The sequence below is a fragment of the Crassostrea angulata genome, chromosome 4 (assembly GCF_025612915.1).
Source record: "Crassostrea angulata isolate pt1a10 chromosome 4, ASM2561291v2, whole genome shotgun sequence".
NCBI classification, from domain to species: Eukaryota; Metazoa; Mollusca; class Bivalvia; order Ostreida; family Ostreidae; genus Magallana; species Magallana angulata.
Window position 1 is genome coordinate 10,968,252 of NC_069114.1, and position 16,472 is coordinate 10,984,723.

Below are 16,472 nucleotides of genomic sequence, written 5' to 3' on the forward strand. Positions count from 1 at the left end.
GTAGTGTAGATATTTTAACTTTTACATATACATTTTATTTACTTATAGAGAATACAAAGATGAAGGGACAAGCTAACAACAGATTAGAGGACAGAGAGAGAAACAGACAAAAACGTTTATGTGAAACAGTTTGATTATAAAGCTACAATTTTAAAATTGAACTTTAGTTTTCTATAAAAAGAGCACTGGATACTGTACTCAGTAGTATTATTGCTAATGACAAATTGATACATAAACTATTATCTTTTACAATTTACTGCTTATATGGAAAAATTGATAAAATAGACATGAATAATATTCTAAAATTTAGTGACAACGTCCATTCTGGATCCTAACTTGGTCAACAGCAACTAATCCAGAAGAACTTAGTTGCCCATATATTACCTGTTCAGTAAGAGGAATAGAGTTAGATCCATAGAATTATCACATATAGGTTACATACAGTATAAGATGATGACATGTGGTGATAACGAAGTAGGTTAATGCAATAAAAAAGCAAGTACGATTAATTTTAATTCCATACATTACTTGCTATGTTTGTTGTTGAATTTTTTTATGTTACATGTAGGTTGTTGGCATTCAGAAGTTGGAGTTCTATTTGCTTTTCTCTATTCACTATTCGAATAGCTATTAGAAACCTGTGGTCGGATCGCTATTCAAAATTACCGTAAACATGCTAATTAACGTAAATTTAAAAAAAATCAATGAACATAATCGACCCTCAAAAGGGTTTCCCTTGAAAGAAATCCCATTATAACTGTATTATACGAAATGTCGCATTTTTGCCAGGGTAGCTAAGCCTCTCACTGGTCGTGTAAACCCAATTCCTTTTGAGGGTGGACTGGGCTGTCCCAGGGCCCCATCCTCACCAAATATGAAGGCCCAAATATGGGATACAGGGTGTTAGCCAGCCCCTTGAAAGAAATTCCATTATAACTGTATTACACGAAATGTCGCATTTTCGCCAGGCTAGCTAATTAATTGTTCATTATGTCAATGTTCAGGTTAGGTCAGCAAGTAATAATTTTTACAATAAAACTGGGGTTTTTTTCAATTAAAAAGGGAAGTTTATATGAAATTTTGAATTTACGTCTATTAACATGTTTACGGTAATTTGAAAAGCGAACCGATCACAGATTTTTATTCGCTATTCGAATAGTGAATAGCGAAAAACGAATAGAACTCCAACTTCTGAATGCCATTACAAGTGTCCTTACCATATATGAGCTTGATTCACAAGTGAATGTCATTGTCAAAGATTTCCAGACGTTTCCAGGGTCTGATGTGCTCCATAGCCAGCCAGGTCCCGCCTTGTAGATCCCAAAGTACACCGAAGACCCTCTCATATAAAAACTGAGGGTGAGGCAATACTCGCCGTCTATGAAATGAATATGAAATTATCGACATTGTTGATAAAGATTCATTAGAAACCGGCATTTGGGACGTCGTTTCTAAGTAGCTAACGTCTGTTAGACATTCTTGAAGATTTTTTTTTTAATTTTGAATTTCAAATTATGAACAAAATCATATTAATTTTTATCTTGATAAAAATTAAAGTATTTGCGCCATTCATTTACAAATTACTTCATTTAAGATGTGTCCAAACGTTAAGTTATCCTTCAGTATACATATGTTTTTTATCAGAATGCTATAAATCCAGTCTAATTCATGATAAAAATGCATCTTCAAGAAGAATTTTAAATTTTTTTAAAACATTTAGATTTTAATTTTTTATGCATATATGTATGTATTTGAAATGAGTTCTGTCGTACCTAATGTACCCGATGGTGTTTGCAGAATGAAGTTTGTCTGAGTGTTTATGAAGGCATAACCCGGGGTCCCTTTCCCCCCGTTTGGAGGATTCATCCCCGCAGAAAATGCATCCTAAAAATAAAATCGCAGGAGTTATCGTCCATGTTTAGTTTATGTTCAACACTGCATTTGTAATTAAAAGAAGTATCAGTGTAAACAAGAGTTACAAACACTGTAGAATCATTTGAATTTCTGTAGCCCTTCCCCGCAAATTTACATCTTCGACAAAAACAAATTAAAAAAAAAGAGTTTACTTAGTTATCTTAATGAAACCAAAAACCTACGCATCCACGAAATAACATGCCCATCATAGGCAAAAATATCCAAAATCCAAGAAAATTGCCCCCCCCCCCCCGAATTCAAATGAACAATAAAAGTATACAAGTATAATTGTCTGACTAGAACAAAAGGTAGAAATAAATGTTTTGAAATTGGACACATTAGAATCCTTTTTTCTGACCCGTATTATATGTACTCCTCTCATCAACATCCAACAATTTTCAGCAGTGTCAAAGTTGCAGCTTTTATCAAACCCCAGCTCTTGAATACTTGGTCCTGTTATATAAGATAAAAGGTTTATAAATATGACAGTATTAAACACTTTGGTTACAACTTTTGATTACGTTATTCAGGTGTCTTTCCATTTATAGATGAACACTAAAATTTTTGAAGTAGCAATATCTCAAATTAAATCTGTCATGTTACATAAATAGGAATGGCTGCGTCATGTAGTTAGCCATTCTTTACTTTTTTCTTTTCTTCTTGCTGGGCTCCATAATTTTTATTTCATGGGGAGACTACGTATGCATATATAACTTTTCTTCATATTGTTTACTTTTTTGTAAGGGCGAAAATTCTGTTCAAAAATCACGAACTCATGATATGATTTTATATCAAAGACAATGTTCTGCATTTATTATTATGTTAGTTCCAATATGCTTCATATATTTTATGAAAGCTAAGAATTCAATAGCATTCAACGCTAAGGAATTTAAAAATAGAACATGAATTTGGCACTCAAAGTTGCTCCATAAATACATCTTGCTTGAAAGGTTAATTTATATCTTTTAACCATAAGCAGGTCACTTCTTCTCCTTATTCGATTTCATTTAACAATATAATATGAATACGTGGCTTTTTAGACTTTTCCTTTGCTCAACTCGTCGTTACACATTTTTACATTCCCTAGATAGTGTTGAATAATCAATTTTTCATTGAATATAGTTATTCATACATGTACCTGCTCCACCCGTGCTTGCTCTTAAGTGAAACATTTGGTTAGAATAAGGGTATTCATCCTTAGAAAACCTGCTATCAAAGCGCATCATCAGCGTGTTGCTTTTTGAAACGATGCGTTTAAACGGAGTACAGAATCTGCAAAGACAATAACGTTTATACAAACGTATTATAGAGTTCAATTGTTTGGAACGTGTCGGACATGTAATAATTATTATTATTTTCATTTCCAAAAATAATATATCTAGTCAAATACGAATCCATTATTGAAAGAACGTCGTAAGCTATTTAATTAATACTTAAAAGATCTACCCAATCCTATTTCCTAACTAAAACATAGTGTTTGAATGATATAAGCTTTTCACTAGACCCTTACTTTGGACCCATTATTTCAGGCGAAACGTAACGTACTTCCAACCAATGACTACAAGAATTGTCTATCGTGGACTGTTTCAGGTTCATTTTATTGTCCACAACATCAAGTGCAATATTACTTCCTGTCGGCGCCTACAAGACAAGCATTGATTATAGTCACCTAATACATTTCAACTTGATTGCTATAAAATTATCATTGATTATCGCAGAAGTAGATTATTTCAGAAGCTAAAAATATTTTCAAGGTCACCTGAATCAAACCGTAGGTGCTGCACGTGATATTTGAAGCAAACTATGCAAATAGGCATTTAAAAAAAATCTTATCTTATCCTACACATGGATTGGGAAATTCATGACCAATGAGTCAAGGGTTCAGACCCTTGGGTGGATTCATAGCGGCCAAATACATGTTGTGAACATGTACAATTTATTAGAACTTGGAAAACTCTTTTCTAATTTATTATATATTCAAGAAAAAACTAAATACCTGATTAATATATCTATGAAACCCGCTACCAAAATGTAATTAAAAAATCATAAAACCTGGGTCAGGGATTCATGCCCTTAAGTACACCAATATGACTATAAAGTAAAGGTGTAATAAATCTTCTTAACTTTCAATAAAGTGGGAGATAAACTGAATGCAGGATGATCGATTATGATCATGAAATTCACTGCACCTGGGTCAGGGGACCGTGCACTTGGGTGAAGACAATATAGTAAAAACGTATTTAACCTGAAAAATCGTCTTCTCTATCTCCACAGCAGGTGCATATAAACTGAACCCATGGTTACGACGCCATGAAGCCATCTTTTTCAAATGTGAACCTCACGACCCATGGGCCAGAGCTCCGAATCTTTAAGTATGGTCGACAATATGGCCACATAATGAAAACGCAAAATTTTGAGGTGGTGGCAAATATTGGTATAGAGTGAACATGTATATTCCAGGCCACTTGATTTTCACCCCAAATCTTGTCTCCTCTGTTTTTTTATATATTGATGTTTAAAACATTAAATAATAAAAACGGTGATAACAATCAGGAGTTTCTGACTAAGGTTTCAATTTCAAAATGAATCTGAAATTGTAAACATGAGTCTCTCTTTCTTGTGGCTTTGGTACTCAGGTGGCCATCAAGGTCTGTTAACGTCTTGCTATCAAACCATATGAGTAACCAACATACATGTAACATCATTGCAACACAATATGAGTTATCTAAACCTGAAATCATTGCATACATTATATAGAGTGACAGCAATTCTTTTTTTCGGGTTCATTTCATTTCAGTGTTGCCATTCAATCAAAAATATATTTTTATTCAAATAGTTTGTCCTTAACTACAAACAATATACAACTCAATACCTGCATTATCAGGTGATCACTACGCATACTTTTTATGTGTTAAACATGTTTACATTGTTGAACGCTTACCGTAAGAATGACTGTACAGACTTTATCCGTTGGGTATCTATTCGGGTAATTAGGAGATTTAAGGTCAACATAGTCGACGGCATCTAATGATACTACTCCTCCACAATCTAAAATCAGCAAAAACATTAGAACCATTTTGACAAGAGCTTGGACATTGGGTAGTTGTGTCAAACAGCAATGTGACGTAGGCATGTCTATTTCATTGTAGGCTACTCAGTCATAGCTCTTGAAAACAATAAGACTTGTCTGGTTTTTGAGCTAGGACTCCGCAAACGGTGTATATTTCGCTTGAAACCAGCGTCATTTTAACTTGTTTTGACGCAACAAATAGATTGTTACATCCTACTTAAAGTTCAAGCTCTTGTTAAATTGGTTTTCACTATTACACTATTCTCTACATTCACAACTATCCAAACATGTTAAAGGTTACTGTTATTCTAGCACTTTCTTTTTCGCCCTTCTTCATTTGGAAAAGTTTTTGTCCCGTTATGAATTCCCCAAGACACCGCGATTTTATAGATATACTTTTGTCTTATCAATACATCATTTAAAAGTTATTTTGATTCGACAAGTCTTAAATTCGCAGATCGACAACAACAGTGAACAAAAAGGCGAAAATAAAATATTTCCGAATTTCCGGATTTGTATGTCTAAAATCATGTTTAAACTTATGTCAACTTGTCACCTGGGTCCCCGACCACCTCTTGACAATCAGTTCCAGACAAACCGTCGGGACAGACACACGTACAATCCGCGCCCACGAATCCGCCATTTCGACAATATACTCGGTTTGTGCAGTGCCCTGAAATAAGCGAGACAACTTTGGTTTCAATGCAAATTCTACACTGTTAAAATTTATTTGATTTTTTATTGGTTTAACTTCAAGCAAGTTTGAAACATGTGCCACTTTACACACAAAATAAAAGCATCATGATAAACGACTTTCATATACACCAATAGGTAAGTAAACATTTTATTTCATTTAAATCTAGAAATCAAGCATTTGTTGAACTTTAAAGACTTTGCGCTGAAAAAAAGAATTATCAGGGGAGAGTCTAGGCCAAACTCCTGTGCCAAAATGTCGTCAATATTTTTTTAACTGTAACACAAAATTTTTAAATTGTTTTGACACAAAGTTAAAATATAGGTCGTATGTACAAAGAACGGAAAATAGGTAGTTCTCACAAGCACAATTATAGGCCTGGGTGATTTCTCGTACGTCTAGGTGAGTAAGCCCACTGGATGAACCAACTAAGGATTCAAGCGTTGAATCTCGGAAAGACATCGTTTTCTGTTGGTTACTAGTGAATGCCTGTTATAGCGATATCGAGTAACAAAATCAAATTAGATAAAGAATATAAAAATAAATAATCACTAAAAGGTGTTTCATTACATCTTGAAATTATTTATTAAATCAACAGAAAAATACTAGTGTTTGATTTTGAAAGATGGCATGATGCGTCAATTGTTTCCGATACAAATAGGCGGGAAAATATACAATTTTTAATTTCAATAAAATATGAATTTATTAAAAAATCTAATTCAGTTTATATGAAAAAAGTAGCTGAGGGACTCGAACTTGAGATCCGATCTAGTGTAATATAAATACTTAATCCAGGTAATAAGTTTTAGGATATTGGAAAAACGTATGGCTTACCTTTAAACTATATTGAAGGGAAGAAGTGGGGTCATACTGAGTTCTGTCATGAGAACCAATGGAGAGAATTTCCATGTTTTTGTTGTTTCGACCACCTATAACGTTGTTCCAGTGCATTATAATGTGTTGGTCCCTGTCTTTACGTTGCTGCTCATGAACTTGTCCGAGGGCGTGCATGATTTCGTGAACTACAGTTTTCTTCTGTTATTTAATATGTAAAAGTAAACAAAATTGTTGATTTAGACTTGACACTGATTACAAAATAAGAATATTCATAAAAACATTAACAATTGAATACGTACAGTAAAACACGGTTATAACGAAGCGCCAGGGACGGGCGATTTTGCATTGTTATAAGCGTAATTCGTTATATCCGTCAAGTTTACAGCATGACTTTGTAATAAAGTCACGGGGAATGAAAATCACTTTGCTGTAAGCGTCAATTCATTATAAGCGTGTTCGCTATAACTGTGTTTTATTGTATATAAAAAAAGGACTGTAGTTCTCTGATGTGAGGATACAGTTTGAGTTTCGTAGAAATGGTCTTTTTATACGTTAAAAAATAACAAGATAAAATTTGACATCCTCGTGATTGCATGTAGTCATTCTTAACGGCTTTGAATTTTATAGAAGGGTCACAGTTTTGCGAATTCTTACGTTTTTAAAGACATACACTCAGAAACGATATTTAGAAGCGTTTTATTTAAGTATGAAAACCTATCATCATTTTAATTTCATTTCATGTAAGTACCAATTTATAATTTTTTTTTTCAAATCTTACTTCATTTTGGAAAATATAATAATTAATGAACTTGATACGCAAAAGAAAATGTAGATTGAAAATTTTATCATACTGACATTGATACATTTCCACTTATTGAGCCCAATTGTTTGAGACCCAGTCCGTATTCGGCCGACATATGAATTGCAGGATGTTGAACTGTTGTAAAAAGAAAGAGAAAATAGTATCAATGCCAAAAAAAATTGTACATTTATAGACAATAGTGAATTTCATTATATAATAAATTGCGTGTCCAGGTTATACATGTAGTTTGAATATCGTTACTTGAAAACTTATAACAGTGAGTGATATCAAAGAATAAAAACATTCATTTATACTGCTTTTCCATTATCACATTACGAAACTTAATTAAATATAATTTCATTTATCGATAAAAAAAGAAATCTTACATTTGACGTTAATATTATATCACATGCACGCATGAGTTAAAAGAAGGGGGGGGGGGGGGGAGCAAATAGCAAAATGCCAACATTAAATATCATGTTTACTGTGCCTTAGATTTGAAGTGTATCTGACATATGGGCAACAGATACCCTGTACTTACTCGGAAGTGAAATTTATGTATGTTTGGTGCGGAAGAGCTGACCATGCAGCCATTTCTTTGGGAACAAATCTGATGCAGGTTTTATCCGTGAACTCCTTTATTCCCACGAGTATCGTTTTTCTCTGTGCTGAATCAACTATAATTCGACGAAGAATAAACGTGACATATTAATAGACATCTTTTACAATAAATCATTTCATAAGGTGAAATTAGATTTTTATAATTATATATTCACAGTACTGAATGTCGTAAAATAGATGTTATTTTTTTTCTAACCATATTAACTAAGTAATCTCTTAACTTATGTAAGTCACAACAATTCAAATTGCAAGACCATGCTTACTTTTGAGACTAAAAATATATTTCATTCTAATCGTAATTATGCATGATAATCGATTACAAATTTTAAATCACAACCCATGATTATACATTGACTTCAACGGACACATTTGTGGCCGGATAAACATTAACATATAGCAAATCATTCTTCTTGTGGGACCAATGCATTCATACATCCATGTGTACTTACACGTTGGGTCTATATAGTATGGAATGTATGCATATTCCCAGAGAGTCACGCGCTCGGCAAAATTTCTTTTTCCATCAGCCTTGAAATGTAGAAATAAAATTAATATACTTTTTACTTAACATCAATAATGGAATTACTGTTGTACCTGGTCAAAAGGACCACGAGCATGCAATTATACCGTTCTCTCAAATTGACGTCAGAGTTAAGTTTACTTTTATTTTTATATTGCACATAAAATTCTTGATTTTTTATTCCATTTTTCTTTACCATATTTTACTTGCATTTCTTTGAAGATGAGATCTTTGAAATTTTCATAATTCCATTATTTTCAAATCTTAGTGAAATTTATTCTTAGTTTAAAGAAATGTGTTAGCGATGTCATTCACCTGTTAAGGATACACCATGACCTAAAAAAACATTATGGACAAATCCATAAAATTGACAGGTGATCATAGGTGCAATATATACCTTTCTGTCATCAGTTCTGCTGACAAAACAAATGAATAAAAAAATTACCTGAGAAGTTTGGAATGTGCTACATTTCAATTGTGTTGCACTAAATCTCACAAAAAACTTATGCGAAGGATGATATATGATATGGGCCTAAAATGGCCCCCTAGAATGAACATCATCATTTTACTGTAATAATTATTCTTTTTTTCTTTGTACAGATAAATATGTGATGTTTTTTTTCCTCACAATTTTCATTTTGATTCAAGTGCCCAGATTTTAGAAATATGACATCGTAAAGATAACTTTTTCCCGCCAATTTTGCATTTTTAGCATACAACAGCTTGTTTTCAAGCAAGTGCGCATGCTTGAACAAACAACATCATTTTATTAGAGATGTATCTTGCCAAGACTTATAAGTGACCAAAAAAAATTCCTTGTTCAAGCATGCGCTCTTTATTTCCCATTCGTAAAAAGATAAAAAAAATGTCAATCTTTGACTGATTTTAATTGCATTCTAAAAACACCGTCACTACTGACGTCATATACGGCAGTGAGTGCAGATAAATCAAATGAATAAGTGAAAAATATTTTTTATAATAACTCATCTAAAGAATAACATAATAATTTATTGTACCCGAAACACTAAAAAAAAATAGCGAATTATGGGGGTCAAAGACTTATATTATATAGGTTATTTAATATTTTTGTAATATGTTTTTCTAACAATAATAGATAAACATGTAAGGCTTCTTTTTAAAGGATATAAATTTTCCTAAGATACTATGAGTATTTTGATTGACCTGATTATGTAAAGATTTTCCACTAATACCGGGTACCGGGCAAACTGTCACCGCAGACTTCCCGGTATTGGGTTCCTATTAATATTGGGAACCAGGTACCTCAATCTTATGCAGATCTATCCTGATTCCCAAATTAATATCCCAGATACGAATACTGCCGGTTACACTTTATTTATTCCTACCATAGCCTTTACTGACGTTAAACCTCTTACAATTCTCTTTTGAGCTTTTCAGCCAATCTGCCTCAGCTACAGGCTGCGCTGACTTTAATGCACTTGAGACAGTTCATTCTAAGGGGTGCCATGTTATTTTTTTTTATAAGAACGTCCAATTTGTTTCATTCTTTGTATTTAACCTACCTTTGAAAAAAAGTGATTGTCTTCATTTTCAGCCTTTGCAGATGCCTTTTTCGAAGGATCAATGCCCTTTGGCTGAAATAGCAAAGATTAAACATAGTGACTATTACGCTATTTGTTTTTGCTTGACAATATGTAAACTATGGTAAAACTAAAGTAAACCATCCAGCGAGAGATTGTTTCTTTCAAGCTGATTTAATTGTACAACAATTAAACCTATTCAAAATATCTAATATTAAAAAAGATCCTTTTTAAGAATTGTTTATCAGCCTATCGGTAGCTTACCATGTGAGGTCTTCCATTTTTGTCAAACGTAAGCATCGTCTGAAGGAGATTTGCTATAGGGTCATCTTGATTGCGAGGACCCTGATACTGAAATGCATTACATATAGTACTGCTAAGCCTGCTGATATTTTAAAGCATATCAATTGAAAATGAAATTGTCAATTTCAGCAACATTAACGATTCTTTTCGTGAGCTGAAAGTTGTTATTTTAAACATATCATATTGATAAACACGCCAACAAAATCCAATGTACAATTGTATTCACTTACAAATTATATCATTTTTTACATAGAAATTTAAAAAAAATAGCGTTCCCTGACCATTAGACTAAGTGGGTTTTTTTCTGTAAGGTGGAATGCTAAACCAAATTTTTACTTTGTAACTTTTTCAGTTTCAATTCTGGCACGACTTGCAAGATTAGAAACTTAGAAGCATTGTATTGAACACTGTGCCGGATAATTTAGCCACTGCCAAAGTGGCATTTTTGCACCCGTGTAAGCTGCATAATTATATAGAAATATTCAAATTAGCCATATGAAAGACCATTGCTTAAAGAGTTTACAACAACCTTTATAATCACCTGTCAGGTAAGATATAAAAACTCCTAAAGGATAAAAAATTTCCTTAGGAAAAACAATATTACTATAGAAATATCAAAATTTCCTATAGGAATACAAGAACTTCCTATCGAAATTTCAATTCCGATCTTAATTTCCTATAGGAAAACTACAGGTACCTGTCTCAATCAAATTCAAACAGGAAATATCATTCTCCGATAGGAAATATTATTCATATGGGATCTTCAGACAATTCTATAGGATTGTCAGAATCATTTCTCCTACGGGAATTATCATTTTCCTATGGGATATTAATTTTTAAAGGCAATTGTCTCACCTGTCAGGTGAAATCCACTTAAAACAAAAGTGATTGTTTACCCTCTAGACAATGGTATACATGTTACATTAAGTACATTTGGATTTTTCTGAAACTGCGTCGTAAGTGTGTGCGAAAATACCACTTTGGCACTGGCATAATTATCCGGCATCTGTATTTTGTATTTTTTAAACAGCAAGTTGTGTAGGCTAGTATTTTACCTGTAACGAAAACATTTTTATACCCCCGCTCCGAAGGAGAGGGGGTATACTGTTTTACCCTTGTGTGTCTGTCTGTCCGTCCGTCTGTCCGTCTGTCTGTCTGTCTGTCTGTCTGTCCGTCCGTAACAAAAATTTCTGTCGCATTTATCTCAGCAACTATTTATCGCAGATGCTTGAAATTTTAAGACAGTGTTTGTTAAGGCATGCCATATGGTGGGATATATTTTTGTACCAATCGGACGTCAACTTCCTGTTAAATGACGACTTTGCTTATTTTTTAACCAAAATTTTCAAACAAATTTTCGTCAAAGATTTCTCAGCTACTGTTTATCGCAGATGCTTGAAATTTTTACACAGTATTTGTATAGGCATGCCATATCGTGGGATATATTTTTGTACCAATCAGACGTCAATTTCCTGTTAAATGACGACTTTGTTTATTTTTAGCCAAAATTTTCAAACAAATTTCCGTCAAAGAATTCTCAGCAGCTATTTATCGCAGATGCTTGAAATTTTAACACACTATTTGTTTAGGCATGCCATATGGTGGGATATATTTATGTATCAATCGGACGTCAACTTCCTGTTAAATGATGACTTTGCTTATTTTTTAACCAAAATTTTCAAACAAATTTTCATCAAAGATTTCTTAGCAACTATTTATCGCAGATGCTTGAAATTTTTACACAGTATTTGTATAGGCATGCCATATCGTGGGATATATTTCTGTACCAATCGGGTGTCAACTTCCTGTTAAATGACGACTTTGTTTATTTTTAGCCAAATTTTTCCAACAAATTTTCGTCAAAGATTTCTCAGCAGCTATTTATCTCAGATGCTTAAAATTTTAACACACTATTTGTTTTGGCATGCCATATTGTGGGATAGATTTTTATATCAATCGGACGTCAACTTCCTGTTAAATAATGACTGTTTATTTTTTGCTAAAATTTTCAAACAAATTTTCGTCAAAGATTTCTCAGCAGCTATTTATCAGAGATGCTTGAAATTTTTACACAGTGTTTGTTAAGGCATGCCATATCGTGGGATATATTTTTGTGCCAATTGGACGTCATCTTCCTGTTAAATGAGTACTTTGTTTATTTTAGCCAAAATTTTCAAACAAATTTTCCTCAAAGATTTCTCAGCAGCTATTTATCGCAGATGCTTGAAATTTTAACACACTATTTGTTTAGGCATGCCATATTGTGGGATATATTTCTGTACCAATCGGATGCCACTGCTTTCTGTTAAATGTCGACTTTGCTTATTTTGCATATTCACATCAGAGCGGGGGTATCACTAGTGAGCATTGGCTCACAGATATCTTGTTATTTTCGTAATCAGAAAGTTTGGAATAGCTTACATTTTTGCTTTTGAGGCAAACACCATCATATTAATTTATAAGCCCACAAAAGAAAACTTAGTTTGACATTACAACAAAATCTGAATTATCTAATGTCATATATTTTGGGGGATTTGGATGTTTTCGTTGAAAATATACATTCGATAGTTTTTGTCTCCTAGTTTGGGTTTATATTTCATGGTATAAACAGTTTACCCAGTCTTTAATCATGTGCTTGTGCCAATTTTCTGGTTTCTCCATTTCTTCCCAGTCACTCCAAACTATTCTATTTTTTCTCGATTTTGCGACAAACGGTAGTTCCTGTTTCACCATGGGTTTTGGGGACCTTGCAACCGTTTTAACTAGAAGTATATGAATTGTTAATGTGTTACTAGTGTGTAAATTAATTCGTTTCAAATGAGATAAATTTTTAGCTCTTACTAGTATTTTAAAGTATGCATTTGCATTATATGTAAGTTGATATTTTGCGCCCAAGTAATATTTTAAGCACAATAGGACTGCATTTAAAATTTACGTCATTAATACCACTCTTTGTAAACGAAATTGAAAATAAGTTAAAATTATAGGAAAAATAAAACAAACTTGAAGATAAAAAACCATTTAAATATATGTGGTTTATCAAACAATTGGCTTTATTTGTCCGATAATATCGTAAAGCAACACTCTTGTCGTTAGAATAAATTTTTATTTGATGATGAACCTTTGTTTACCTTTAGGCAAAAATGACAATGCATCATCTCAAAATGTAAATAAATGTATTCTACATCCGTTGATACGGGTATATGGACCGATACACAAGGATCAATAATATGTTTTAAAATGAACAGAAAACATATAGTGATTTATTTTTAGTTCAAAACAATCCACATTCATATGAATGATATGCATAACAAACATAATTATGTATCTGTTGACGTCATTAACAATAAGTCACAATTAACAATAAGTTTACACAAAACAATGTTTATGTATTTTAAACTGTATGGTTTTGATTTTGTTTGCTTTAAATATCCCCCTGCTGTTTTTTTAATATCTGCATATAATTAAAATCATTTAATACTAGAGAAGACGTAATATAATTTTTGAAAAATCAGAATTGATATTTCGTATTGTTAAAACAATAATCCGTTTGTATTTTAGTAGTTACAAACAATTTTACAATATATCTATATATATATATATATATATATATATATATATATATATATATATATATATATATATATATATATATATATATATATATATATATATATATATATATATATATATACATACATACATACATACATACATATATATATATATATATATATATATATATATATATATATATATATATATATATATATATATATATATATATACATACATACATACATACATATATATATATATATATATATATATATATATATATATATATATATATATATATATATATATATATATATATATATATATACTAAACTAAGTATTTTTTTAATCTAAGACTCGGGATTCATTTTTTAGATCAGATTTTCCTGTTACCTAAAACTTTGCTACACCAAACTATCATGGTTTCATCATAAGAAAATTGAACATCAACATTCACAGCGGATTTATCTTTACATACCAAAACGTTAATAACTCCAGAACTTACGGTGTTTCGTCCTCAACAACCTCTGAAGCTCACTCATATTCCCTTCATCAGCGAATGCATCGACGCTTGATAATATCAGGATGAAGCAAGCAAGCATCACTGTGCCTTCAATCATATCTATGCCGATAATGGGTATTGCGTCAAGTTCTATAGCATGCAAAAATGTGAACTGCTCCTCATAGAAAAAATTGGAATGTTTTATACAAAGTTACATATGTGTCATTTTAAATGGTTATTGCTTCAGTCTTTATTTTAAGGAAGGTGTGTTTAATGATCTGTGGCGCAATAGAAAGGCCATCTTTCTGTGACAAGTTGGGAAAAATAAATGCATTACAAGTTGATGTTTTGCCAGAGTTGTAATGTATTTCTAAGGGATTATTTTCTCAGTGGGTCATACTAAATGAACAACCGGACATACTAGAGGAAATAATGTTTGAAAAGGTCCCTTTAAATGTTCTTCTATATAAGTGAAAATATATAAGACATTTCTATGCATTGATTTGTTTTATTTAACAGCTTATTACAGCTTATGTTCCTTTGTTTCTTTCTATTTTTTTTATCTCTTTTTTTCGAAAGGGGGGGGGGGGGTGTTGAGGTTATTGAAATATATTTTGATATATCATTTATGAAATTCTATGAAGACTTGGATTATCTATATTTTTTTGTAAGTGAACAATATTTCAGATATCAAATTCACAATGATTAATTTTCATCGCTCGCCTGACATGCATATTAATATAAATGCATTTCTAAAAACCAATTTTGGTCTATTAATCATGTTTTATTTAATGTTGTTAAAATGCTTATATTTACATTCTACTGTGTTTTTCCATTAAATTCCGTGATGTTTAAATGCCTCTAAATGCAACAAGTAGTCAAAGGTCAAATTGACGAGTTTTATTATGACGTCACAAACGTTGAACGCTGTAAACTGCAACGTCACAAGCTAAAATCAAAGTTCACGCTTATGGCTGTTACTGTGGCTTTTCCATTAATATTAACTTACCCTTAGGATAAGATAGGAATTTTAAGGTATGAATCACTTTGCAGACAAGGCAAGAAGTTAAAAAAAAATGTAAATATTAGCATTAAATCATGATTTTTTGAAGTATACACTCTCATAACTGCAGCGGTGTGTGCATACAAATTTTCATAACGCGCTAACGCGCGTTACTCAATTTGTATGCACACACCGCTGCAGTTATGAGAGTGTATACTTCCAAAAATCATGATTCAATGCTATATTAAACAACTTATTTTTAGTTTGCATGACAGGCAACAGAGACAACACGCGTTAAATACATCAATATCCTCTCGTAGTTTGAGTGACAATTTGCATTATTTATAAAAAAAAAAAAGAAAATCTAGTAGCCATATAATATCAAGCCTAAATAGGCTTATAATGTAACGGCATTGTGACATCTTCCTATGTAGCCACGTTACTTTGCGTCTTGTTTTTAATAAATATTCAAAATAAATAAAATATAACACACACACACTAGTTAATTCATACATTTTATTGAAATAACATGGATCATTTATGAACGTGTTTATGGATTTCACAACAATTTTCAAATTATTTTCTAGAAGTCATTTACTCGTGGTTTAAAACAGTTCTTTTGAAGCAACACTTAAATGCAGGATATATTTGTTTACTCTCAGCAACTCCCATCAGTCAGACGGATTTGGTCAAGTGCCAGAACACCCCCAAAGAAGGAATAACCAAGTTGTCCATATATAGTCTGAAACAAAAAGAACGCATTTAAAACACATATATAATATTGTTAAACATCACACAAGGCATCCTCTCTATCTTATTATTCTAACATCACACTCTCTATGTCTATAATTTATTTTTTTTTCAAGGTAATGGATAAAATGTTTCATTTCTTCAAAAAAATTAAATCAAGCCTTAAGTTTCCTACTTTACAACAATAAGTTAAGAAATACTCTCTCAATGCTCATTGCAATTAAGTGAAGAGGAAAATTTCACCAGTTTGTCAGCTGAGTGTCCATGGAAAGGGAGCTTTATGTTTTGCCAAAATCCAGATGTGTTTTGACTGTATGAGTATAGGTTTTCTGTTTGTTG

The 16,472-nt window shown here is 32.0% G+C and overlaps 1 protein-coding gene across 1 annotated transcript; it reads right to left on the reverse strand.

The window, feature by feature from the left end:
* Window positions 1–9: 9 nt before the first annotated feature.
* Window positions 10–14,498, reverse strand: LOC128180932 (uncharacterized). Its single transcript, XM_052849138.1, has 16 exons — window positions 14,384–14,498; window positions 12,937–13,082; window positions 10,282–10,362; window positions 10,000–10,071; window positions 8,372–8,466; window positions 7,371–7,452; window positions 6,513–6,713; window positions 6,041–6,167; window positions 5,541–5,657; window positions 4,856–4,962; window positions 3,425–3,555; window positions 3,053–3,186; window positions 2,273–2,367; window positions 1,773–1,884; window positions 1,218–1,378; window positions 10–384 (listed from the first exon to the last, which is right to left on the reverse strand). Exons 1-16 carry the CDS (start codon window positions 14,496–14,498, stop codon window positions 307–309), a joined length of 1,854 nt encoding a protein of 617 aa, XP_052705098.1. The 3' UTR covers window positions 10–306.
* Between the last annotated feature and the right edge of the window lie 1,974 nt (window positions 14,499–16,472).